Source organism: Leptosomus discolor, chromosome 24, assembly GCF_034619465.1.
Source record: "Leptosomus discolor isolate bLepDis1 chromosome 24, bLepDis1.hap2, whole genome shotgun sequence".
Lineage (NCBI taxonomy): Eukaryota > Metazoa > Chordata > Aves > Leptosomiformes > Leptosomidae > Leptosomus > Leptosomus discolor.
The window spans coordinates 3,545,835-3,569,775 of NC_141414.1; the positions used below are offsets into that span (position 1 = coordinate 3,545,835).

Genomic DNA, 23,941 nt, shown 5'->3' on the forward strand with positions numbered 1-23,941 from the left:
GGGTGGTGGTGCTGAGGGATGCGGGAGGACACAGGGCTCGGGGACGCAAGGGGTGGGGGACGTGAAACACGTGGGAGGGGAGGATGTGGGACATGAAGGGCACGAGGGGGGGTACAAGGTCATGGGGACACAAAAAATGGGGAATGGGGGGATGTGCGGGACTGATGTACAGGGGTGGGAAGGATGGGGGACGTGGGAGGGACACACAGGTCACAAGGGGGGCACAGGTGGCAGGGACACGGGGGAGGTGTGGGACACGACGCACAGGGACAGGAAGGATGTGGGACACAAAGGACACGCGGGGGATGCAGAGGTCACAAAGGAACCTGGGACATGAAGACAGGGACACAAAGGATGGGGGACACATGAAGGACAGGGGACCTGCAGGACATGGGATGTGAGCCCGGACACAAAGCAGAGGCAGAGGACATGGGGACATGAAGGAGGGGGTGACATCAAAGGTGGGGGATGCAAAGGATGGGGGCTATGAAGAGCCTGGGGACACGTGGCAGCGAGGACAAGCTGTTGGGGGGAATGTGGGGAACCCACTTCCCTGGGCAGCTGCTGAGGAAGGTGAAAAAAGCCTCTTTGCAGCTTAAAGATGTTTTTTGGCATTTAATAACAGAAAAAAAAGATTTCTGTGGAGGGGCCAGGAGCGCGGGTGCTCGCTCCCTTTTCCAAATTGTGACCGAGCTCGCAGTTCGCTCGGTTGCAGGAAAGCAACTAATGCTCGTTAATAAAACAAAACCACAGAGGAACTGACCACCCTGAAAGGGGAGTTTTCCAGAAGGCTCCTTGTCTGCAGCACCTGGGCATCTCGTCCAGGGTCACGACCATTGCCTGGTGGGTTTGCTGTGGGGTTTCCCAGGAACAGGACAAGTTGACCCGGTGGCAGTGCTGGCTGGGACCACCGGCCGCGTGGCACTGGGTGTCCTCCCTGCCTTGAGCGGGTCGCTTGAGCTGGGTGGTCTTCAGAGGGGGGAGGTCCCAGCGAAGCGCCGTCTCAACGCCCCTTCCCTCTCCCTGCAGCTCCTGATCGCTCGCCGGAGGAGAACCAGCTGCTACTTCTACCCCCGCGCCTGGCCCAGCATCAGGAGCACGGACTGGTGGGAGCGGGTGGTCCTGAAGGAGTTTGGACCCCAGGACTGGCTGGAGAAGTTTCGGATGTCCAAGGAGACCTTCTTCTACGTCTGCAACCAGCTGCGGCCGGGGCTGGCTCCGCACAGCGCCCACTTCCACCCCACCCTGCCCCTGGAGAAGAGGGTGGCCGTAGCCCTGTGGCACTTGGCCACCAACGTGGAGTACCAGACTCTCAGCCCGCTCTTCGGCGTGGGGCCCTCCACCGTGCAGACGTGTGTCCGGGAGGTGAGCTACGCCGTCGTCCTCCTGCTCAAGCCCCGCTACCTCCGGCTGCCCAACGAGAAGGAGCTGGAGAACATGGTGCGCATCTTCCGCACCCGCTGGGGCTTCCCGCACTGCATCGGCGCCCTGGACAGCCTGCACATCCCCATCCACCCGCCCCTGCGCCTCAGCGCCGACTACTGCAACGGCCAGGGCTGGCACTCCATCCTGACGCAGGCCACCGTGGACGGGCTGGGCCAGTTCTGGGACGTCTCCACCGCCTTCCCCGGTAGCATGGAGAACAGCGCGGTCCTGGAGAGCTCCAGCCTGTGGGTGCTGGCCAAGGAGGGCCGGCTGTGCCCCAACCCTCCCAAACACTTCATGGGGAAGGCGCAGAAGTACGTGCTGCTGGGCGATGCCACCTACCCCTTGCAAGACTGGATCCTCAAGCCCTACCAGGAGGACGAGAACCTCACCCAGCGGCAGCTGCAGTTCAACTACCGCCTGAAACGGGCGCACAGCGTCATCGAGAACGCCTTCCTGCGCCTCAAGGCCCGCTGGCAGATCCTCCTGAAGTGCGACGACTGCAGCCTGGAGCTGCTGCCCACCCTCGTCCTCGCCTGCTGCATCCTGCACAACATCTGCGAAGCCCACGACAACCCCTTCAACGAGGAGTGGCTGGAGGGCACCGAGCCGACCGAGCTGCCCAAGCCCTGCCAGCCCGCGCCCGCCGCCATGGAGGACGGCCGGGCCGAGCAAGTGCGGGAGCTGATGTGCCAGTACTTCGAGAGCTGCGGGGAGGGCTGACGGGGCCGGGGGCAGGAGCAGCCCTGCACATCCTCGCTCGTGGACTTCCCACGGACCCCGGCAAACGGTGGCCCAGCGGTACCGGGCGGTTCAGCAGGGGACTGCACCGGCCGTGCCCGGGGTGGGGAGGGGGGGGGGGCAGCCGTGTCACGCTCGTGCTGGTTTTGCCGCAGTGGTTTCAGGCAGTGGAATGTATTTTGTGCCCTTGCTCTCTTCCAGGATTTGAGCCGTCTGGTGGTGTATTGTGTGCCGCCTGAGTAACGCGGGGATCAGGGCTGGGCGAGGGCTGCTTGGGTCTCCCCTTTCCTGGGAGCATGTCTGTGTCCTGAGGCCCCTCTGGCAGGCCAAAAGCAGCGGGAGGCTTGAAATAAGAAAGCAAAACCCCTTTGAAGGTATCAAACTCGCTGTGTAAACGCACTCGGGAGGGGAAGGGAAGGAAGAGGCAGAGCAGTGACTTGCCAGGGGCCGGCACCAGCCCGGAACGAAATTGCAGCCGCCAACTCCGGCTCTGCTGCTGCTCCTCAGGCACCAGGTGCTGCCTTCAGCAGCGGGGGGGAGCGGGCTGAGCTGCTGCAGCGTCCCCGCATCCCTTCTCACCCCTCCCCGGAGGGGTTTGCCGTGAGGGGCCCCCCCAGGATCCCCCCCTGTCCCCCCCCCCCGGCCAGCTCCGCTCCCAGCTCAGCTGCAGTGTGAGCAGAAGCAGCTCTGCCCCGGCCCCCGCTATCGCCTGGGAAATCAAGCGGCTGCGGTTCAGCTCCCCGCTGTCCCGCCGCAAGCTGGGGCCCGGTGGCACCCTGCCTCCGCCGTGCCAGGGCAGGGCGGGCTGCCGGAGCGCAAAGGCCCCTCCAGCGGCGCCATGTTGGAAGGGGGGGGGGCACCACAGACACGTCCCGCCGTGTCCCCCCTCCCCACGGGGCTGGGCTCCGCCGCCCGCAGGGGCCTCGGCGGGGCCGGGGCGTCGCAGGTGGAGCACGGGAGGCGGCTGGCAGCGCCCTGGGCAAGGGGCTCCCCCGGCGGAGCGGGGAACCGGCCTCCCGCCCTAGCTCGGGGAGACACGGAGCAGCCCCGCAACCTAGGCCTCGCCGCCAGCGCGCATGCGCCGCCACTGACCCCGTTTCCCCCAGCCGCTCCCACTCGGCGCTGGGGGGGGGGGGGGAAGCATCATCCCCCGCACGCGGGCGGGCTCGGGGCGGCTCCGCCCTCCCCTACCCGGAAGTGCCGTGGTAGGAGCCGCCGCCGCGGTCACGTGAGGGAGCAGCATGGCGGCGTGCGGTGAGTGCCGGCACCGGCTCACGGCGCGTCCGGCCCCTGTCAGTGTCGTGTGTCGTCCCCCCCCCCGTTCCCTTTGTCCCATCAGGGTCCGGCCCGGCAGCGGTCGAGACGGGGGGGGGGGTGTGTGCCGTGTCGGTCCCGGGGATCAGGTGAAGCCGGGTCCGGGCACTCCCCGTGGGATCAGGCCCGGCCTCGGGGTCTGGCTCTGCTCGATCCACCGGCACGGGGCCGGGCCGCCTCCCTCTCTGCCCTCCCCGCCCCGGGGCGGGGGGACGGTTGGGGGTTCCCTTGACCCCGGGGGCTGCACCCAGCGTCCCCCCTGACCCCCTTCCCCGTTCGCAGGAATGTGACCGGAGGGAGCCGCACCGGAGCTCTGCGTGCGACCGACTCCTGCCCTCTCCGCCTCTCCCGGCGCCATGGTGACGGAGGAGGAGGTGGAGGCCATCGGCCGGACGCTGGTGGACGAGGCCCAGCCCCTGCCCGCCCGGTTCCGGGCCCTCTTCACCCTGCGCAACCTGGGTGGCCCAGCGGCCGTGGACTGGATCAGCCGGGCCTTCGGGGATGGCTCTGCGCTGCTGAAGCATGAGCTGGCCTACTGCCTGGGCCAGATGCAGGACGAAGCCGCCATCCCTGTGCTCATCCGGGTGCTGGAGGACACCAGCCAGGAGCCCATGGTCCGGCACGAGGCGGGTATGATGGCAGCTCCTGCCGCTGTGGGTGCAGGGGGAGGGTCCTGCCTACAAGTGGTACTTGCAGGTGCTTCCCCCTGCCCGTACCGAACAGCTCGTGCTGGCCTGATCCAGCTGGGGTGTCCTGGCTTGGAAAACCTCGAGGCACGTAACTGCCTCGCCCCATCCCCTGGCTGGACTGGTTGGCCAAGCCTTCCTGCTGTCCAGGCTGGCTCCTGCTGTGTTTATTTGCCTGGCTGTCTCATTTAGGAGGGGTCAGAGCCAGGCCTGTGTTCCCACTTCAGAGCGAGGCGAGGCTTTGCCAGAGGACACGGCAGAGTCCCCGTCATGTAGACACCGTGGTAACATCCTGCTGTCGTTCCTTCAGGTGAAGCCCTGGGTGCTATTGGGAATCCCAATGTGCTGGATGTCCTGAAGCGCTATTCGGAGGATCCTGTGGTTGAGGTGAGGCTCTTGGGGGGGTCATTTCCCCTGGGGTGCAGCGCTGCTGGTCCAGGGGGGTGAGGCAGGTCTCCCTTGGGCAGCCTCTGGCCATGGACAGGAACACCACGAGCAGCATCCTGCTGTGTGCTGGTGCCCAGTCAGGAAACCCTGGGTGCCCTCCCAGCACTGTACGGCGCCGTCCTGCAGCCAGGGCTGTGTCCCCGTCCCTTCAGGTGGCCGAGACCTGTCAGCTGGCCGTGAGGAGGCTGGAGTGGCTGCAGAACAACAAGCAGGAGCCAGGCCCCAGCCCCTACCTCTCCGTGGATCCTGCTCCCCCCGCCGAGGAGACAGACGTGGCCAAACTCCGCGAAACCCTCCTGGACGAGTCGCGCCCCCTGTTCGACCGCTACCGGGCCATGTTTGCCCTGCGAAACCTGGGGGGCCGGGCTGCTGTGCTGGCGCTGGCCGACGGTAAGGGCCAGCGGGAGGCTGCCCGCGGGCTGTACGGGTTAATCCGGGATTGACCCTTCCCCCATCCAGGGCTGCCAGAGCCGCAGGGCTCCTCTTGGCTGCTTTGGGTGTTTGTTTCTAGAGCTGCTGGCCCCCTGCTGGCAAAGCGCTCTGTGCTCTCTGGTGTTTCATAGCCCCTCCGCCCTCCTCCAGGCCCCCTTTCTCCGTGGGTCCGGGTGGGAGAGGGCAGAGGCTGTAATGTTGGCTTGGGACCAACCGGTGCGACGTGGTGGAACTTGGCTCCAGGGTGTCGGGGTCCTGCTCTCCCATCCTGGAAAGTCAGAGGCTGCTGATCTCACCCTGGGGTTTGGGAATAGCTCTGGAGAGGGGAATGAATGTCTCCCGAGGGGGGAAGGGGCAGACCCCAGCTCAGGAATCGTTTGGACCCACCCCCCCCAGCCCAAGGGAGGTGGATGAGGCTCTCCAGCCCCCCAGGAGGAGCTGAGGGCAGGTCTGTCCCGCAGGAGGAGCCGTGCGGGGGTCGGTAAGCTGCTGCGCCCGGTCGGTCCCGCAGCACGGGAGGGCTCGAGGCTGTGGCTGCACTGCCCGTCCGCCCCGGGCCCATCGCGTCGGTGGGGCAGCGCAGGCTCGCCGCGGGTCCCGGCAGCAGTGCCGGGACGGTGGGTGCCGCTGTGCCGAGAGGGCATCGCTACGGCTGCGGGCCTGCGGTGCCAGGGCTGCCCTGGCCGTGCGGCAGCAGGGTGGGACACCCCCTTCCCATCCCCCAAAAGCCCCCACGGGCCTGGAGTGGCAACCGCCAGCTCTAACTCCTCAGGCCAGCCTGCCCCACGCCTTCCGATTTTGGGGGGGGGGGGGGGAGGGCTCCGGCCAGGCATCCCAGTGCGCTTGGGGGGGGCGGCAGCGGGGGGCTCACTCTCACCTCCTCCCCGCAGGCCTGCGCTCTGGCGGCGCCCTCTTCCGCCACGAGATCGGCTACGTGCTGGGCCAGATGCAGGATGAGGCCTGCGTCCCGCAGCTGGCGGCCGCGCTGCGCAGCCGCGCCGAGAGCCCCATGGTGCGGCACGAGTGCGCCGAGGCGCTGGGCTCCATCGCCCGCCCCTCCTGCCTGCAGACCCTGCGGGCCTTCGCCCGCGACCAGGAGCGGGTCGTGCGGGAGAGCTGCGAGGTGGCGCTGGACATGTACGAGTACGAGAACGGCGCCCAGTTCCAGTACGCCGACGGGCTCTGCAAGCTGCAGGGCTCCGCCTGAGCCCGGGTTTGGGGGTGCACGGGGGGGGGGGGGGGGGCAGCCTGCCTCCCTCCCCCCCCACACCCCCTGCTGCGCTTTCCTGACCGCCTCCGTGGATCCGTGCCTTGCCATGGAGGAGGAATTGGATTCGCTCTCTGGCCCCGTGACAGCCGCCTTCTCCCTCCAAATCCAGGCTGAGCTGCTACTTGCCCCCCCACCCCCCGCCACCACCCCGTTTCCTGGATCTGCCCCTTTTTTCCCCTGCCAGGATCGGCGCTGCCTGCTTGCAGCCTGGCTCGGGGCTCGGAGCGGGTGGGCTCCGCTCGGCACGTCGGAGCCTGTCGTGGCTGTGCGGGGCCCGGGGGCTGCTCTGGGCCTGGTGCTGCCAAGGCAGCTCGGTGGGAAAGGGCTCCGCTTCCCCTGCCCCAGCTCCGCTGGGGGCGCCGGGGCTGCCTTTGGGCGCTCGCTCTCGGGGGGTGTAGCGGCGCGGTGCCTCAAAACCGCCCTTGGTGCTGGTGCCGGTGCCGAGCCGCGTCCCTCCTCACCTCCGCGGTGGTGGAGGAGCTGCCGCGGGTTTGGCCTCTCCTGTCGGGGCAGGCCGGGGCGGCGCTGGCGGCAGCCTTTGCCCTGCGATGGGGGTGGGTTCGTGGCAGAGTTGGGAAGGTTTGGCCGCGCTTTTTCTTCCTGCAGGGAATGGCGCTGCCGTCGGGGCTTACAGGGTGAGGCAGAGCCTGCCCGAACTTTCCCCCCCCTCCTGCGTTTAACCAGACCTAGGAGGGCCGAGGCTGGTGTCTGCTGCCGTCACCCAGCACCCAACTCGCCCCCCGGGCAGCCCTGCGTGGGCAGGGGGGGCACTGGCAGGGAATAAAGCGCTGGTGGTGGGAGCTCTCACGTGAGTCGAGCTGTGATTTAGCCCTTGCCCGGATTCGGGGTGCACCCAGGGTCGGGCCCCGGCGGGGAGCCCTGGGGCTGCCGTGATGGAGCCGTAGAACAGAATCGTTCGGGTTGGGAAAGATCTTTAAGGTGGAGTCCAGCCTTAATGGGAGGAGAGCGCTTGGGGTGGGGTCCCTGATGGCGTGGGGTGACCCCCCTCCCCGCCAGCCTGGCAGGCCCGGGAAGGAGGGCAGGCATGGCCCTGGGGGGGTGCCCCAGGAGGTCCCATGGTGCTGCCCAGTGGAGGGGGCTAGTGGGGTCCCACTGCACCGCGGGGACTGGCATCGTGCTGACTGCGCTGCTCCCCTTGGCCGAAGTCTCCCTGTGAATCGCTCCTGGGCTCAATCCTCTTGGTCCCTAAAGCCGCTGCTGCGGCCAGCTCGGCGTCCCCGGGGCTCTGGTGCCGGGGGACACAGCTGGAGCGGGGAACCCCAGTCTGGCCCAGTTCAGGACCCCACGGAAGGGAGTTTGACCGCGGACGTGACCAATTTTGGTTGCCTGTACAGCTTGCTGGAGGTCAGACCCGCACGCCCAAGCGCTGTGGATGGGGTCGCTGGTGCGTGCTGCGGGGCATGAGGGTCACCGACCCCCTTCCTCGGCACCGGAGACCGAGACCTGACGTTTTCACACCGTTTCGGAGTCAACAGCTGTTGGGGGGCTTCTAGTCCCCGTTCCCGCACCCTCCGTCGCCCCTGGGTGACGGGCAGGACCCAGCCGGCACCGCCAAACTTCAGGGTGTCTCTGCACCCGTCCCCCTTCCCCGCGGGCGATGGGGCAGGGCGGTGGGATGTGCCGTTTCCCCCTTGCCACGTTACCGGTGTGAGGCAGCTGCTGACTCCGCACCGGGGCCTTACCAGCACACGGGCTTTGGCGCGCTGCCGGCACTTTTCCCCGGTGTTTGCCGGTGCCTTTGTCCTTGCTCAGCGCCCTGGCTGCTCCAACCCCGCTCTCCGCTGTTCTCCAGCGTTTCCACAGATGACTCACTTGGACCGTGCAGGGTTGGTGCCAAATCTCTCTGCGCCAGCATTTGTCTTCACTCCCCCAAATGCCTTTTAAGCCCAAATTGGAACGAAACTGGCATTTTTGTGGCCAGGATCTGGCCAGGAGTGACCTGGGTGCAGTAGAACCAGGACATGTGCCTGGAGGAGGGTCTGGGCGTTGAGCCCTGACTTGGCACCGAACCCTGCGGGCGCCTTCATCCCTCCCCAGCCAACCCACCCTGCAAAGAGTTTGGTTTTGTTTTTTTTTTCCCTCTTTTCAAGGCTGCTGCTGGTCTGGGCCAAACCCTGCACCCTCCTGGTGCAGAGGGCATCGCTTTTGGGTGCTGCTTGCACCCTGCACCCCTCTGCCGGCTGCTCCTCCCCGGAGGAGGGACACTGGGCACCGGGGTGCCCCACGCAGCGACCGACGCGGAGCTCCGGGAAGGTGACAGCCCCTCGCTGTGGGCTGCTGGGCTGCGGCCGGACTCTGCGCAGCAAAGGGGGGGGCCCCGTGGGAGCCGCTGTGGCGTGGGGCTGTGGCACCCGTCCCCTCTGCCCATCGCCTCCCGGCTCGGAGAGGGCCGTGTCCTTTGGGGCAGGGCGCCGCTGCCAGGATTTCCCACCATCTGCTCGGGGGATCTGGGCCCTGCGGAGGGATTTAACCAGCTTGGTGGAAGCGGGCGGGGGGGAGGCTTTGGGGTGTCCCTCGCCATCCCTGCCTTTGGGGGTTCTCCAGCTACAGACGATTCCCCGCTGCCAGGGGGGCGGAGGTACCTGCGGTGCTGCCAGAGGGGCAGGTTCTGGGGACCGTGAGCCATTTGGGAGCCCACTGGGCGCCTCCCAGGCTGCGCCCGCCAGGGCTGTGCCCGGATTAGCCGGCGCTAAGCTCCTTCCCGCGGATGCTCTGTCCTTCGGAGGCGAGTGGCACTGCCACTGGGCATGGGGACCCCGCTGTCCCCGTGAGCCGCCGGCACCGAGGACCTTTGTGGCCCCTGATGCCGCTTCTGCCCTGCGGCCCCCGGCGTGGCAGAGGCTTCGGTGGCTCGGGGCTGGGGTGCAGGGGGGAGCTGGCAATGGTCCTGGTGGGGGGCACCCCGCTCCCCGGCACCGGGGGGGCACGGGGATCGCGGCACTTGCTGCAGGCTCCCCCCGAGGAGGATGGGGTGCTGTACGTGGACTACAAGCCCCCCGCCCTGGACAGCATCCGCCTGCCCCGCTATGTCCTTTACCTGGTGATGGCGGCCACCCTGGTGCTGGTGGTGGCCTACGCCATCGTGGGGCACCTCATCAAGGACCTGGTGCACGACTTTGCCGGTGAGTGTTGCCCAAAGCGGGGTTGAGCTTTGGGGGTCCTGATGGAGCTGGGCGGGGGGAGGGGGGGGAGCAAAGAGGGGGGTCCCCCAACCCCAGAGCCTTTGCCGTGGTGAGGTTGCGCAAGTGATGGCTCCGTCTCTGCCCCTGCAGACTGGGCGTTCGGACCCAAGCCAGAGGAGGAGAAGGCGGTGATGGCCGAGGGGACAGTGCCAGAGGTGGAATGGCTGGAGGAGGACGGGCTGGCAGCAGAGGGGAGGCTGAAGGACGCAGGCGCCGGCGCCCTGCCCGGCATGGACATCCCGCTGGGGCTGCTCACCCCGGCCCCGCGCAGCTCCATCTCCTTCGCCGACTCCCCCAAGAAGAGGTTTTTCTAGGACCAGGGGACACCCCCCCGCCACCCCCAGGACCCTGCAGCCGTGCCCGGCCATCAGGTCCCAGCACGGCCCCTGGCCCCAGCCTCGGGTGCCGGGGGGACGCTGCCCGGTGCTGGCACGTGGCTCCCCCGTCCTCGGCACAGCCCCGCACGCTGTCTCGGGGCTGCTGTCACTGCCCCCCAATAAAGCAGCCTGCCCCAGCCCTGCTTGCTCCCCGCTTTGGCGGGCACGGGCACGGGGAGGTGACAGGGCTGGGACACCCTGACCTTCGCTGGGGACAGCAGCGTCCCTCGGTGGAGCTGCACCGGCCCCCGGGCACGGAGGGACACACATGTGGGGATGGAAAGGTGGGTGCTTGGGGGGGGCACACCCCAGGCGTGGCCACGGAAACAGACGTGCACACATTTGCACGTGGAAACACGGACACACGTGCCTGCGGGCGGGCCCACGTCTGCACAACCATGCGGAGACGCCTGGGGAGGGCCGGGCAGGGCTGTCCCCTGAGCCTGGGTTTGCTCCTGCCAGCCCCCTCGGTGCCCTGACGCCGCCAGGCTGTGCCCCCTCCCGATGGGGCAGAGCTCAGCAGCACCCACAGATGTCCCCAAAGGCAGTCTTGGGGGACAAAGCACCCGTGAGCTCCACTTGGGTTCTGGGTGGAGGCACTGGGGATGGGGGCCACATTGTACGGACCCCCCCATCCCCTGCCTTAAACCCAGGCTGGGGCTGGCCCCCCAACATCCCTCCCGTGGGGACCGTGCCTCTATGTCCCCAGGCTCCTTCTTCACCCCTTGAGGAATCATCCCAAGCAGAGTGGCTCTGCCGAAGGCCGCAATCCATTCCCAGGGCGTCGCTGGCCACCCTGTGCCTCAGTTTCCTCTGTGCCCTGGCGGGTGGGGGCGCGAGGCAGAACGGAGTAGCTTGCCCTGCCAATGACACCATTAATATTTGCTCTTCTTGGTACTCGAGCACCCCCTGGGCACATGACGGGGTCCCACTGGCACCAGCCGTTGCATCTGGGGCCCAGGCGGCCTGGGCCTGGGTGAGGGCCGGGGGGGGTGGCCTGACACTGTCCCCACGATATGTCGGGGTGGGGGGCCGTGTCTGTGGGATGGGACACTGTCCCGGCCCTGCCAGCCAGGATGGGGGTGTGGGGTGCGCCATGAGCAGAGGGGAGAGACTGGGATGGGGCAGCAGGTGGGGGGGGGGGGGGGCGCTCTGCCGCACATCTGCCCAGCTGTTGGTTCCTCTACCCACCCATCTGTCTGTCCTTCCACCCACCCATCCGTCTGTCCCTCCAAACACCCGCCCACCCACCCATCCATCTCTCCCTCCCTCCCTCCCTCCCTCCCTCTATCCACCCCCGCTGTCCCTCCCTCCACCCCCCCCCCCCATCCATCTGTCCCTCCATCCCTCCCCCCATCCACTCACCCACCCCGGGGGTGCACCCAAGGTCCGTGGTCCCCAGGGTGGTGGCCGCTGGGTGCTACAGGGTGCTGGTGGCTGAGCCAAGGGGGAGGTGCCACCTCTCAAGGGTCACAGGAGCCACGTTGTCATGGCACTTGGTGGCACTTGTCCTCTTGAGCCCAATAAAAGCTGCACGTTGGCCCCGGGTGCAGAGGGTGGCACCCAGCAGTGGCGTGGGAGAGGAGCCCACCTCGGGGTGCAGGATCCGGCCGTGCTCCAGCCCCTCTGCCGGCCTCCGCTTGAAAATGCTGAGGGTCTCTCAGCCCCTCTCGCTCCTGGTCCTGCTCGTCCTCGCCACCACCGCCCGGGGACAGGCTGGTAGGTGCCCCCACAGCCCCCTGTACCCCGAGGTGCCCTGGGGAGGGGTGGCCGTGCCCGCCATGGGGCGTCAAATCAGCTCCTGGGAGACCTTTCTAGTAGGACCAGTCTGTCCCAGTGCCCCGGCAGCAACCGTTTTGGAGGCAGAGCAGGAAGATTTGGGGGCATCTACCCGCTGTCCCCAGTGTTCCCCACCAGGCTGGGCACCCCGACACTCTCCTGGGGACCGGTTGGCTGTGTTGGGGGTGGCTTCCTCGGCACCCAAGGGACAGTGGGGAGGGGGTGGCGACAAGCACCGACCAGCGTCCCCTGGTGTCTCCAGCCTTCCCCGGTGCTGGAGGGGGGCTTGGCACAATCGGGACCCTATGCCATGGGATGGAGGGTCCCGTCCCCTGCAGCATGGGGTTCCCCTGAAGCCGTCCCTGTCCCCATCCCTGTCCCTGTCCCCCTGCCATGCAGGCACCGGCTCCAAGGAGCTGCAGCCCTGGCTCATCGGCCTCACGGCCGTTGTTGTCTTCCTCTTCATTGTCTTCGTGCTCCTGCTCATCAACCGGCTCTGGCAGATCAGGATGCGCAGGTGGGCCGGTGGTGGGGACCCATCCTGCACCCGCCTTGGCGGGGGGTGCCGGCCTGGGGGGGGGCCGCAGGGCCCGGCTGTGCCCGAGGCTGGGAGCAGGGTGCTGCGGGGTGGGGCTGGGGCCGTCCCCGGGCACCGCTCAGCCCCTCTCTCCCCTCGCAGGAAGCATGGCAGCCTCCAGGACACCCAGGCGACTGACAGGTACCACAGCTTGGGCGCTGCAGGGCTGGCCCCGGGACCCCCGCCTGGGCCTCGATTCCCCCTGGGGATGGCCACACGCTGGCAGTGCCATGCGTGGTCTGCTGGTGGCTTGGCAGTGCCACGTGTGGCCCGGCGTGCCCTTGGCACGGCCAAAAGGGATGGTGACACCCCAGGGGAGCGGGTGGCCGTGCCTCGCTGACGCCTCCCTCCCGGCAGGCTGGAGCCCGCCGGCTGCACCAACCTGGCGGCCGAGGAGAGCGACGAGGAGAGCGACGGCAAGACGCAGAGCAAGGTCACGTCCCTCTGAGGCGGTGGCCATCCCCAGCCCGCCCGGTGCCCGGTCCTGGGGACCCCCCCCACGTTGGGCACCACATCCTCAGCCCCGTCCGCGGGGCCGGGATCCGCGCCGGGTTTTGCGGGGCGGGAGGTGCCGCCGTGGCCCCGGCTGTCGCCAAGCCCCGGCGTGGATGAGCCGCCCGCCGGAGCGGATCGGGGAGGGGGTGGCCGGGGTCAGGCGCAGGGGCGCCCCGCACACCCCATGGGGGGGGGTCCCGGCCGTGGGGTGGGGTGCGTGGGGGGGTGTGCCCCCGGCTGTACCCCAGTAAAGGTCCCCAGCCTGGCCAGCATCAAGCGTCTGGTGTCACCGTGCGGGGGATGGGGCTGTCCGTCCCATGGCCCACCCGGGGCTCCGCACCCGCAGGATGGAGCTGCCCCCCCGAGGGTGCTGGGTGCGGGGGCACCCCTGGGTGCCACCGGGGCAGGGAACAATGGCGGGTCCCTGGCATGCCCCCAGCTGCCAGGCCTCAGCGCCTCTGGCAGGGCCGAGAGCCGGGGTCCGGCCTGGTGCTGCCCTCGACGCCCTCGGAGCCGCCCGGGGTGCTCGGGGGGCCGGCGGGTGCCACGGGGGACCAGGACAGCCTGGGGGGCGTCTGGCCTCGGCACCCCGGCTGTCCTGGGCGGCTCTTCGGGATGGGGACCGCGGGGGTGACGCACAGCTTCGGCCAGCGATGTCATACGGGTGAGGGCAACGACGTCACGCAGGCAAGGCGATGATGTCACGTGTGCGAGGTGACGATGTCCCGTGGCCCAGGTCTCGATGCAGCGTGGCGGCAGCGCCGCGTCCTCGCGTGACCCACGGCTGCACCCACCGGTGTCCCTGTCCCCTCCCACCCCCTGCCCCCGAGCGGGGCTGCGGGTGCACCCCGGGGTGCTGCCGCCCTCCTCAGCTGGGCCAGGAGCACCCATGGGTGGGGGTCCCCCCTCCGGGGCGACGGGCACCCAGCACGGCTCTGCTCCAGTACACCCCAGTGCCCCCCCCAGCTAGGACACCCAGTTGCCCTCCCAGGCCGGGCACCCTGCCTCAGTTTCCCCGGGGGCAGTGAAGGAAGGGCGGAGGCAGGCTGGAGTTGAAGCATAGCTTGTTTAATTTTTATACATTTTTTTTTTTGTCTTTTTTTTTTTCTTTTCTTTTTTTTATCTTTTTTTTGTATGTGTCAGGTTTTTTTTTGTTTTGTTTTTTTTTTTTTTTTCTTCTTTTTTGTCTCTTTTTCTCTTTTTTGCATAGGGGAAGGGGGGGGGGAACAGAAAATAAAACAACCAAAAAAAAAAAAAACCAACCGGAAAAAAAAAAACAACCCAACAACAACAACAAAAAATAAACCCCGAAACAAAACAAAACAAAACAAAAAAAGAAAACAAAACAAAAAAACCCCAAAAACCCCCAAAATCCATAGTCACGGTCAGTAACTGGTATGTAGGCAGGAGCGGCGGCTATCGGTAATGGCTGCGTACAATGGTATAATCAAATATCGTGAAGCACCAGGGAGGCGAGCGGGGGGCTCGGGGAGGGAGGGGGGGGGATGTCATGCAGGGGCTGGGGGGTCCCAGCCGGTTTGGGGGGTCCCAGCCCCGGCTCGCAGCCCTGGTGCGCTCGGCGGGTGTGTAACGGCTGCGGCAAGCGAGAAGCGAGAATCCGGCTAACTAGTAAAATATAACTGCAAGGGAGGGGGCACCCACCCAACCCCTCCCGGGGGTGGGAAGGTGGGGGGGGGGAGGAACCCCCCGAAAAGGCGGGCGAGGGGCAGCCGGCGGCGCGGAGGCACTGCGGCGGGATTTTTGGTATGGGTGTGAGGCGTGGTCCTGCCGGCTGCCGCCTCGACGCCTTTTTGGGGCGGTTTCTCTCCTTTTTTGCCGCTCTTTGCCCAGGGAGGTGGGTCCAATGTCTTCCCCTCTTCCCCCCCACCCCCCTCCCACCCCTTCAATCTCCACCTCCGCCTGCCTCGCACGGGGGCACCCATGGGTGCTGTTGCACAGCGGTAACCCATGGCTGCTGTCGCACGGTGATAACCCACGGGTGCTGTCACACAGCAGTAACCCACGGGTGCTGTTGCACGGGGATAACCCACGGCTGCTGTCGCACGGTGATAACCCATGGGTGCTGTCACACAGCAGTAACCCATGGGTGCTGTCACACAGCGGTAACCCACAGGTGCTGTCACATGGGGATAACCCACGGCTGCTGTCACACAGCAGTAACCCACAGCTGCTGTCACACGGGGATAACCCACGGCTGCTGTCACACGGGGATAACCCACGGCTGCTGTCACACAGGAGTAACCCACAGCTGCTGTCACACGGGGATAACCCACGGCTGCTGTCACACGGGGATAACCCACGGCTGCTGTCGCACGGGGATAACCCACGGCTGCTGTCGCACGGGGGTAACCCATGGGTGCTGCCCGCCCCAGCCGGCAGCGGGAGCCCGGGGGGGGGGGGACAGAAAGCAGCAATTCCAAACTCAGAGTACAAAACATAAAAAGAAAAAAAAAAAAACCAACAAAAAAAAGAAACAAAAAAAGAAACAAAACAACACCAAACAAGACATATATATATATATAGGGGTTTTTATATATATATATATATTCCTTTGCGCTTTAAAGTACCTTAACTGTGTGTCGGCCCGCAGGGACCCGTGCCCACCTCCGGCCCCTGCAGCCCCATATATATATATGTGGAGAGAGAGATATATATATATGTACAGGTTAATTTTTTTTTTGGATTTTTTTGTTTTTTTTTTTTTATTATTTATAGGTCACAAGGACTATTTTTAATTAATTTTTTCTGGTTTTGAAGCCGACGAGCCCGACTAAAAACCCTCTAGGAGAGACTGTAGTGCATGAAACCCCCGCCCCGGGCGCGGTGATTGTCGAGCGGACACCCCCCCCCCCCCTCCCCCCAATGTCCCCATCCTGCCAAGGGGGTGTCCCCCCCCTCCCCACCTCCCCCCAGGAGCTGGGGTGTCCCCCCACCCCGGCTGCGGCCACTGAGCCCAGAGGCTGCGGGAGGGGGGGGGGTGTGGATATTAAAACAAAAAAACCCCAAAAACCAGGGAGAACGATTAAAAAAAATAAAACTAATAAAAATTAGTGGTCGGTCCCCCCGCCCCGCAACTTGTCCCCACGCAGCTGGTGACCCCCCCGCCCCATGGGAGGGGGGGGGGGTCTGGGGGGGGGGAGTTTGCATATTCCCTTTGGGCAGAGCTGGGGGGGGGGACGCGGCCCCGGGGTGGCGGGTGTTGGGGGGAGCAGTGCAAAGATGCCGGGGGGGGGGGGGTGGCGGGGGCTCCCCGGACCCCAAAAGGAAAATCCCCAGACAAACCCCTCCCCCCGCCCCCCCCCGCCGCCCTCTGGGCTGGAGGGGGGGGGGGCCTGGCGTCGAGTTGATTCTTTTTTGCCTTTTTTTTGCTTTTTTAAACATGGTTTAAGGTGCTTTTCTTGCCAAGGGCGGGTTTCTGGGGGGGGGGGGGGAGGCGGGGGTAAAGGCAGCAAAAAAAGGGGTGGGGGGGGTGGCAGGACGGGGGGGACACACCACCCTGGTTGGTGCCCCCCACCCACACAAGGCCGGGGGCTTCCTCGGGGGGGGGGGTGTCCAGGCCCGAGGGGCGCCAGCGCCCCTCGCCTCCCCCCAGGCCCCACGCTGCCGGGGGGGGGGGGGGGGGGGCTGGACAGGTTGGGGGGGCTGGCCCGGGCGCCCCCCACTCCCCCCTCCGCTGGCTGTCGCTCTGGTCACCGCTGAGAAATGCCTTTGTTAATCTATTCTATTTTTTTTTTTTTTTTTTTTGCTTTGAGCCGATCCTTTTCTAGCCCGAACCCCCTTTTTTTTGTTAATTATTTATGGGGGGGGGATTTTTTTTTTTTTCAAATTTTTTTTTTTTAAAATTCTATTATTTTTTTAAAAAAATTCTTTTCCCCCAACTGGACGCTCACCTCCCGCTCCCCCCGTGTTGCATTGTCCTTGCAGAAATCAATACTGCACCTTGCATAAAGAAAGAGGCTCCCAAGGATGTTCCCCGGCCTCTGGGACCCCCAGCAACCCCCACCGGTGGGTAAGACCCCGGTGGAACGCGACACCCCCCTCCCCCCCCCCCCCCCTTCTAGTCCCCCACTAATACTTCTGGACACCAAAAAATAATAATAATTAAAAAAAAAAAATTAAAAAAAAAAATGTTGACGACGACGTTTCTTCATTACAAAGCAGCAGCGACGCGCGGTGCCACCCGCCCATCGGTGTCACGACCCGCGTCTGTCCTCAGCCTCAGGGGGTGGTGGGGAGGGGGGGGTCTCTGTCTCTCTCTCTCCCTCTCTTTCTCTCTCTCCGGCCGGCGGGACGCTTGGGTTTTAAGGCAAACTCTGGATTTTTTTTGGGGGGGGGGGGTGTTGGGACCCCGCTCGGCGGTTGGTGCGGCAGGGGACAGGCAAAGTGACGGGGAGGGGGGGGACCTTCTGCCGGGCCTTTGCCTGGTCCCCGCTGCGCCAGCCGGACCCCCCGAGATGAACCCGATGGGGATGGAGATGGGGGGGGGGGGGGAGGAGGGAGGGGGGGGCTGCAACCCCCCCTGACACCAGCCGGGGGGGGGACACAGCTACATTCACACGGTTCCATTCCTGTCACGAGAGCAGCTGGGCTCAGCCCTCCTGGCCCTGCGTCCCTCTGCAAACCAATTAAAAAGGGGGGGGGGGGGAGCCCCCCAATGAGGGGGGGGGGGATGCTGTGGGTCCCCCCCTCCAAGGGCTCAGCCATGGGGAGTGGGTCTCCTCGTTGTCCCTGCAAGGACCCCGACCGCATCCTCATCCGTCTATTTGGGGGGGTGGGGGTCTGACCCCCCCCGGGGGGGGGGGGGCCCTGCCGCCTCCTGCCTCGCTGCCTTTGGTTGCTGGAAGCTGAAAACCAAAAGAAACCCCCCCCCAAAAGGGAAGGAAAACGAAAAGAAAACGGAAATAAAACATAATAAGAGAGGCAAAGCAAAGGGGTGGCCGGACCCCCCCCTCCACCGGACCCCCCCAGTCCCGGCTGGACCCCCCCTCGCCGGCGCAGCCGAGCGGCTATTGCATATTCCGGGGTGTTGGCGCAGAGGATGCATCGGTTTTACCAACTGGAAGACGTTTCCGAAGGGTCGTGGGGGGGGGAAAATTGGTTCGAAAAGAAGCAGAATTGAGAGAAAAGGGACTTTTCCGGCCGAGAAGAAGCCATGCAGGAGGCGAAGGGGGGGGGCAGCCGCCCCTGGCCCCCCCCGGCCCCCCGGGAGCCCCGGGCATGCAGCGACTCCCTCGCACTGATATCGGGTCCGGTAATACTTAGTCTTCGAAGGCAAGGCACATCATGTGGTATAAAATTTCGTGCAAATTAGGAAAACATGGATTTTTTTTTTTTCTCTTGTGTTTTTTTGTTTTGTTTTTTTTTTGTGTTTTTTTTTTTTACGGCTTTTTTTTTCTTTTATACAGAATTTTTTTGTTGTTTTTGTTTTTGTGTTTTTTTTCCTTTTTTTTTTTTTTTTTTTTTTTTTTCCGCTTTTGTCTTTTTTTTCTCTTTTGCTGAAGGGGGAAGGTAGAGCCGGTTAATACAGTCTGCCATGCACAGCATCAGCCATCCGCGGCTGGGTTGAGCCAGGTCACCAGATCCTGTTAAAGCACCATGCAGTTTGTCTTTTTTTTTGTTTTGTTTTTGTGTTTTTGTCTTTTTTTGTCTTTTTTTTTCCACGTGTTTCTTTTCTCGGATCTTTGAAAAAAAAAAAAAACAACCAAAAACAGGTTTCCCTCTCCGCCAAGCGCTTTTTTTCTTTTGTTGGTGTTTTGTTGTTTGTTTTTTTTTTTTTTTTGGTGGGTTTTCTCCTTTTCTTGTCCTTTTTTGAGGATTTCTTTTCTTTTTTGTCTCCTCTCCCGGGATTTCCTGTGTCAGCCCTTTCCCCGGTGCCGCGGGCGGGCAGGATCCGGCCTCGCTGGGCCATCCCGGGGGGTGGGAAGTGGGGGGCTGGTGGGATGGGGGATGCGATGCCGGTGGTCCATGGGGCGGCTCTGGGGGCCAGGGGAGGGGGCCAGGCGGGTGGCGGCGGTGCCCTCGGTGACGTCCCTTGCTCCCGGCCGTCCCGCGGTGGCTTCTCTCCGTCCTCACGCGTACGGTGTCCCCTGGGGCGTGGGGTCCCTTGGGGGACACGCCTGGGACCAGTCTCCTCCGTGGCTGCCACCATCTCGCTGGAGGCACTGCTGCCTTCGTCGTCTTCCTCCTCCTCCTCGCCTCGGCCGCCGCGTGGGTCCCTCTGCTCTAAGGCACTGCCATGTCCCCGTGTCCCCTCGCCGGCCACGCCGCCATCGCGTGGGACAGGGACAACCAGGTGCTTCCTCCAGCACTGCCCCCGGCCGGGGGCTTCTCCGGGGGTCCCAGGCCCCCTCCCCGACGCAGTTCAGGCACTTGACGCGGGGCCGGGGGCTCGGTGGGGCTGGCTCTGCCCTCGCTCGGGCTCCTTTTCTCCATCCTTTTGTATTAAAAAAAAAAAAAAAAAAAAAAAAAAAAAAAAAAAGAACCCAAAAAAACCCCAAACCAGCCATCCCAGCAAGCCAGTGCCGGGGGCTCCGTCTCCTCCTCCTCTTCCTCCTCCTCCTCATTTGTGATTTTTTTTTCCTTTTCTTCTTTTTTTTTTTTTTTTTCTCGACGATTCCCTCTTAAAAAGTGCATTTCCTACAAAATGTGCAACACGAGCGCACCCCCTCCTCCCCATCCGCCTGGTACCTGTCCACAGGAATGCATAGCTCAGACACACGGACGCACGCCCCGCGGACACCCCGGCGCGGGGACACGCAGGGGGACACGTGGGGACACACGTGGAGACACGTGGGACCGGGGCCGGCGCAGGCCGGGGCGCGAGGAAGGTGCTGCGGAGAGACGGCGACCGGTGCCGCGGCCGGACGGTGACAGCCCGGGTCGCACGGGGGCTGTGGTGGGAGCGTCCCCACACCCGTGTCCCCGTGGGAATCGGGGTGCCACCGCCGCTGCGGCCACCTCCAGCCGTGCCCACGCACCCTCCGTGGCCCCAACCCCCCTCCTCCTTGTGAAACCTGCTCGTGCCAAGCCGAGCCAGCCACCGTGCCACCGCGTCACCGTGCCACCGCAGCGCTTGAGTCGCCCATCCCCTTTCACGGCACGGAGCATCGCACTCCAGCCACATCGGTTGGGAACCGGTGGAAGGAGGTGACCCCCCCCCCACCCCGCCGTGCCCCACCCCGGCCCCAGAGCCCCCCCCCGAGAGTCTGTGTGGGGCCGGGGGGGGGTGGCGGTGGGGAGGGGAGGGGGGGTTTGATCTTTTCTACTCACATCGAGGCAAGAACGAGAGAGTCAAGAGCTGTTTGCATATCCGACCCTCTGGCGAGCGGCCGGCAGGGCTCTGGCGCCGCAGCCCCGCTGCCGCTCCGGGAGGCATCGCTGGCACGAGTTGTGTCAGGTCTCGGCGTGGCGCCAGCCGACAGGGCAAATAATAGTGTTTTTTTTGTTGTTGTTTTTTTTTCTTCTTTGTTTTCCGCTTCTTTGTTTTCTGGTGCAGCGCCGGGGCGGGGCGGGGGGGGGCGGGGGGGGAGGTCCTCCTGGGATGGGTTGTTGTTTTGTTTGTATTTTTTTTTCTTTTTTTTTTTTTTTCCTTTTTAAAAAAGTTTGACCCTTTTCCTTCTTCCTTTCCCTCGCTCTTTCCTTCGGGTGTGGGTTTTGCTTGTCATCGTCGTCGTCGTCATCGTCGTCGTCGTCGTCGTGAGTCCGTGCTCTCCGTCGTCACCGCAAGGCTGGGCCTGGTGCTCGGGGACGGGGATGTTCCTCTGGGGGTGCCTAAAGCAGAGGAGAAGGGAGGCGAAGGGGCGGCACGGCGGCGGTTATCCCAGGTACCAGGACTGCCAGGAGAGAAGAGAGAGGCTGGCGTTAGTGCTCTGCACCGCAGACCCGCTCCGTCCCTGCCCCGGCATGTGTCCCCCACCCTGACACAGCTGTCCCCACGCTGTCACCCCGCTCGGCTCGCCCTGCTGCCCCGCACGGGGCTGGTGACCCCACCTCTGCGCTGAGTTTGTCCGTCCTCTGCGCCGGGGGCCACCCGTTGTCCCCTCTTTAGCGGCCGATCCCTCGGCACCTCCACGGTGAAGGCGACGCTCCCCAGGGAACGGTCCCTCTTGGGGACGGGTTGGGGGGCGGCAGGGGCTGGGCACCCGGTGGGGTGGCCCCCTGCCACCCTTGCATTGTCTCCCCCCCACCCCGCCCTAGCCCCAAGTTCAAGTTCGTCCTGATTACCTCATGTCTGGTTTCCGTTGGCAACGAGACAGCTCGGGGCCGCCGCTTCCCTTAACCCTTCCCGGCCCCATCACATATGACCCGAGCGCCGCAGGTCTCAGCTACCCCTCCCAGGGATGCAGGACACCACTTTGTCTCCCCTCCTGTGCCTCAGTTTCCCCATGCAGAGCATCCCTGAGCCCTGGGGAAGCTCCCGGAGCATGACTGGACACACGCACACAGGGACAGGGACCCTGGGGTCCTGGGGCTGCAAGCAGCCGTGACACCCGGGGGGGTGGGGGGTGCAGGGACCCTCGTGCCCTGGGCTCTCCTGGCCTTGCCCTGTGTCTCCTCTTTAGGGACCCAAAGGCCTCGGGGTGCCCACCCCAGTGTGCTCTGCCCACGTGTAGGACTGGGGAAACTGAGGCAAGGCGGGGGGGCTGTGGTCCGAGCCGGGCCCCCGGTGTTTGCCCCCTGCTATGGCACAGCACCATTGGGTGTCCCAACTCACAGTCCCCAACCGCTTGCACCCTGGCAAAGCACAGCACCTCTGGGTGCCCCACCGCACGGCTCAGCTCCCCCAGTACTCGCCCCCAGTGAGTGCAGCACCCGGCACGGTGCCATCCACACCCCCAGCCCCCCGCCCCAGCAGCGGCATCACCCACCGGGCAGGGCTGCAGCCTCCCGAAGCTGCCCCTGCTGGGACTGCTGAGGCCGGCCAACTCGTGTCACGAGTGAAGCAAGGGGCTGGCACTCCTGCCCCGGCCCCGCGGCGCTGCCCACGGCGCTGGCTCACGAAATACCCGGGCCTAAGGACAAGCCCCTGGAAAGGCGCACGCTACGTCCCGCTGCGGTTCGGAGCGGCCGGCGGGCGCTGCCGGGCGAGAGCAGGGTGCCCGCGCCCACCTGGCGAGGGGGCACACGGCCACGGTGCCCCTCGTTGGGGGATGCTGCAGGCACCGGGGCAGTTCGCTGCGCCCCGCCTGGCACCACGGCACAGCCGGAGCCTGGGGAGAGGAGTTCATGGTGTCAGGCACGGGCACGGCAGTGACCTCCCTCTGCCCGGGGGGACCCCTGGTGGCCCCAAGCCACCAGCAGCGCCTGTGGCCCCGGCACAGGGCGCCGGGTGGTGACGACCACAGTGGGGATGCCACGGTGGCAATGCCCACGGCGCAATGCCCGCGGCGGTGACGTCAAGGCAGTGACGCCACCCACGACGGCAATGCCTGCCACGGCCACGCTCGTGGTGGCCGTGCCCACGGCACTGATGCCACGGCGGCGATGCCCACGGCGCGGATGCCCACGGTGGGGATGCCCGCGTCAGCAGTGCCGTGGCAGCGATACCCACGACGGCAACACCCGCGACGGCCACGGCCACGGTGGCGAGGCCCACGGCGATGCCACGGCGGCGGTGCCCTGGGCGAAGGCAAGAGGGTCCCCCCAGCAGCATCCCCGCTCTCACCTGTGCCTGATAGATACTCCCAGGATCCCTTGGTCCTAATCCCACGAAGGAACGGTTCGCAGGGGGCGTGCCTGGTGCAGAGTAGGCTGGGGAACAAACGAGAGCTCGTTAACGGGGCTGCCGGTGGCACCGCCATCGTCCCCCCACGGGGCCAAACCCGGCCCGCTCCCTGGCACTGCTGGGACGGGCGTCCCGGGCACCCGGAGCTGGTGGCCGGGTGACGTCCCTCGGCGGCAGGAGAGCGGAGGCCGTGGATGCTGCGCCCAGGGCAGTGGTGTCACCCGTGCCTGTGCCTCGCTGGAGGGTGGCTTCGGCAGGCTGGAGGGGTGAGCGAGACCCCCCCGGGGTGCAGGCGCAGACGGGTGCTCCCCTGACGTGCCGGCGCTGTGGCTTCCCGAGCGGAGCTGCTGCTGGGCGAGTGCGATGGGAGCCATCAGCTCCACTCGGCCACGTCCCCCCTGCTGCCACCTCCCCAGCTGGGGGTCCAGCAGTGGGACCCCCGGCCCCGCGGAGCTCCCCCGGCGGAGGCAGGGTGCTGCTGGGGGGCATGGGGGGGAGTCAGAGCCAGCTAGCCTCTGCGCCCCTTGGGGACAGCCAGTGTCCCCCGCACGCATCCTTACCCGAGCCGGGGGGGGGGACTGGCACTGCCCGGTCCCTCCCTGTGGCCATGGCCCTGTCACCAGCCGGGCCACACCACCCCGAGCTCTCCCCTCCAGATCGCCCAGGCTTTCGACTTCTTCATGCCACATAAGCTCGACACCCGCCGGCTGGCTGGTGGCACCCAGCAGTGGCCTGTCCCCCGGGGACGGTGCCCCAGGGCAGGGCTCGACCCTGTGGGGACGTGGCAGCCTCCAGGGGTACCACGAGGTGCCCCGTGGGTACAGCGGGACAGGGACAGGGACAACCCCCTCACGGAGTGCGGCGATGGTACCACTGTGGCACGTGCCCAGATGCCAGCCCAGGGGCGACACCAGCGTCACCCCTCTGTGGCCCCGGGCTCAGTGCCCCAAAATCCTCCTGGCCAAGGCGCTAAAGCCCCCCCAAGACGGAACAGAGGGGGATGAGCTCATCAGCCACCGCTGCTAACGAAGGCCCCCCAGGCACCTCCCGCTGAGGGCTCGGGGGGGGGGCCCTGCACGCAGTCCTTGCACCCGCATCGCTTCACAGCCCTTAACCTGCTCGGGGTCCCCAGCAGCGGGGACCCCCGTGGCAGCGAGAGGACGGCAGCCCCGTGCGGCGCAGCCAGACACACTGCCCCCAGCCCCAGCGCCATGCCTGTGCTGGCTGGGCCCCACGTCACCGGCAGCACCGCTGCTGCCGGCCGGTGGGGAAACTGAGGCACAGAGAGGCGACAGCCTCCCCCACAAGCCCTGCCTGTGCTCGGGGAAGGCGGTTTGGGCAGGATATTGGCTTGGGGGAGCCATGCCACGGCTCCGCTCCCCCGGCCGTCTCAGAGGGATGTGGGGCTCGGGCTGGTCCCTGGGACCAGCGCGGGAACCCCCCCGGCTTG

The 23,941-nt window shown here is 65.7% G+C and overlaps 3 protein-coding genes across 6 annotated transcripts in view; 2 read left to right on the forward strand and 1 right to left on the reverse strand.

Moving 5' to 3' along the window:
- Positions 1-3,836: 3,836 nt before the first annotated feature.
- On the forward strand, positions 3,837-6,252 carry DOHH (deoxyhypusine hydroxylase). The gene is made up of 4 exons (XM_086477491.1): positions 3,837-4,110; positions 4,477-4,553; positions 4,766-5,003; positions 5,936-6,252. The coding sequence occupies exons 1-4, from the start codon at positions 3,837-3,839 to the stop codon at positions 6,250-6,252; spliced, it is 906 nt and encodes a 301-aa protein (XP_086333617.1).
- A 2,965-nt stretch (positions 6,253-9,217) lies between these two features.
- On the forward strand, positions 9,218-9,832 carry SMIM44 (small integral membrane protein 44). Its single transcript, XM_086477374.1, has 2 exons — positions 9,218-9,458; positions 9,609-9,832. The coding sequence occupies exons 1-2, from the start codon at positions 9,218-9,220 to the stop codon at positions 9,830-9,832; spliced, it is 465 nt and encodes a 154-aa protein (XP_086333500.1).
- Positions 9,833-20,295: 10,463 nt separating this feature from the next.
- The window catches only part of NFIC (nuclear factor I C), a 39,421-nt gene continuing 35,775 nt past the window's right edge, over positions 20,296-23,941 (reverse strand). For 2 of the 4 annotated variants that reach the window (XM_086477488.1, XM_086477487.1), the window contains exons 10-11: positions 22,432-22,517; positions 20,554-20,599 (exon numbers count right to left, since the gene is read on the reverse strand). In XM_086477488.1, the coding sequence (XP_086333614.1) occupies positions 20,582-20,599; positions 22,432-22,517 (104 nt within the window). In that variant the 3' untranslated portion in view covers positions 20,554-20,581. Of the gene's footprint in view, positions 20,600-22,431; positions 22,518-23,941 lie in introns of all 4 variants that reach the window. The other 2 variants (XM_086477489.1, XM_086477490.1) reach the window with 2 other exon arrangements.